Genomic DNA, 893 nt, shown 5'->3' with positions numbered 1-893 from the left:
AAGATATAATTATTTTTATATTTCTATACATACTCTAATAAATATTTCTTATAACAGGTTAATATGTTTAATAAGAATAATGGGGGTTTTTTTGGATGGGTTAGGGATTTGGCAGGAGATAGAATTGACCCTAGCACACTCCATTACTTGTTCTAATAAGAATGAATAGATTTAGCCTTATAGGAAAGCCTAATACTCAGTATCATTTAATGTGTTCCCTAATGTCACTTTGCTTTCATAGGTCAAAAAGGTGATGGGGGATTACCTGGCATTCCAGGAAACCCTGGCCTTCCTGGTCCAAAGGGAGAACCAGGCTTTCAGGGTTTCCCTGGTGTGCAGGGTCCCCCAGGCCCTCCTGGTTCTCCAGGTCCAGCTCTGGAAGGCCCAAAAGGCAACCCTGGGCCCCAAGGTCCTCCTGGGAAACCAGGTATGTACATGAGTGGTGGGGGGATGGTCTATTTATTAGTTAATTTATTTCATTTTGCTGGCAGGTTATTCAGTCTTTAGGACTTTAGATTCTATAATGTAAGAACTTCTTACTAGTAAATAGCTTGGTTTATATCTCACTCCATCTATTTCTTTGGCATCAAATCATTCTTTTGAGTAATGCCTTTCATCATTTACTTAAAGTTGAACTAAAACCAATATGGAAGAAAAAAGGAAATTGTGAATTTATTAATCTTTTTATTAAACATAAAAATTATACTGATAACCTTGCAGCAAAATGTCATCTGCATATTTAATGTGAGCTTCTCAGCATGTCATCACAGAAATCATTTTAGTGATCACCCCATAGATGCTTGTGGTTCATACCAAAAGTATTGCTATGGTTCTGTCATATGATCAGCAAATGTCACCAAGCACAATATAAAAATTTTTATCTTCTCTAGGAA

General features: G+C 36.7%; 1 protein-coding gene across 1 annotated transcript in view; it reads left to right on the top strand.

Moving 5' to 3' along the window:
- COL4A5 (collagen type IV alpha 5 chain) overlaps positions 1–893 on the top strand; it is a 227,462-nt gene that overhangs the window by 202,046 nt on the left and 24,523 nt on the right. The window contains exon 41 of the mRNA XM_077773807.1: positions 242–427. Coding sequence (XP_077629933.1) covers positions 242–427 — 186 coding nt within the window. The remainder of the gene's footprint in view (positions 1–241; positions 428–893) is intronic.

Source organism: Crocuta crocuta, unplaced genomic scaffold, assembly GCF_008692635.1.
Source record: "Crocuta crocuta isolate KB4526 unplaced genomic scaffold, BGI_CrCroc_1.0 scaffold737, whole genome shotgun sequence".
Lineage (NCBI taxonomy): Eukaryota > Metazoa > Chordata > Mammalia > Carnivora > Hyaenidae > Crocuta > Crocuta crocuta.
Note: the sequence above shows the minus strand (reverse complement) of the source record. Positions and strands in the feature narration are given on the sequence as shown.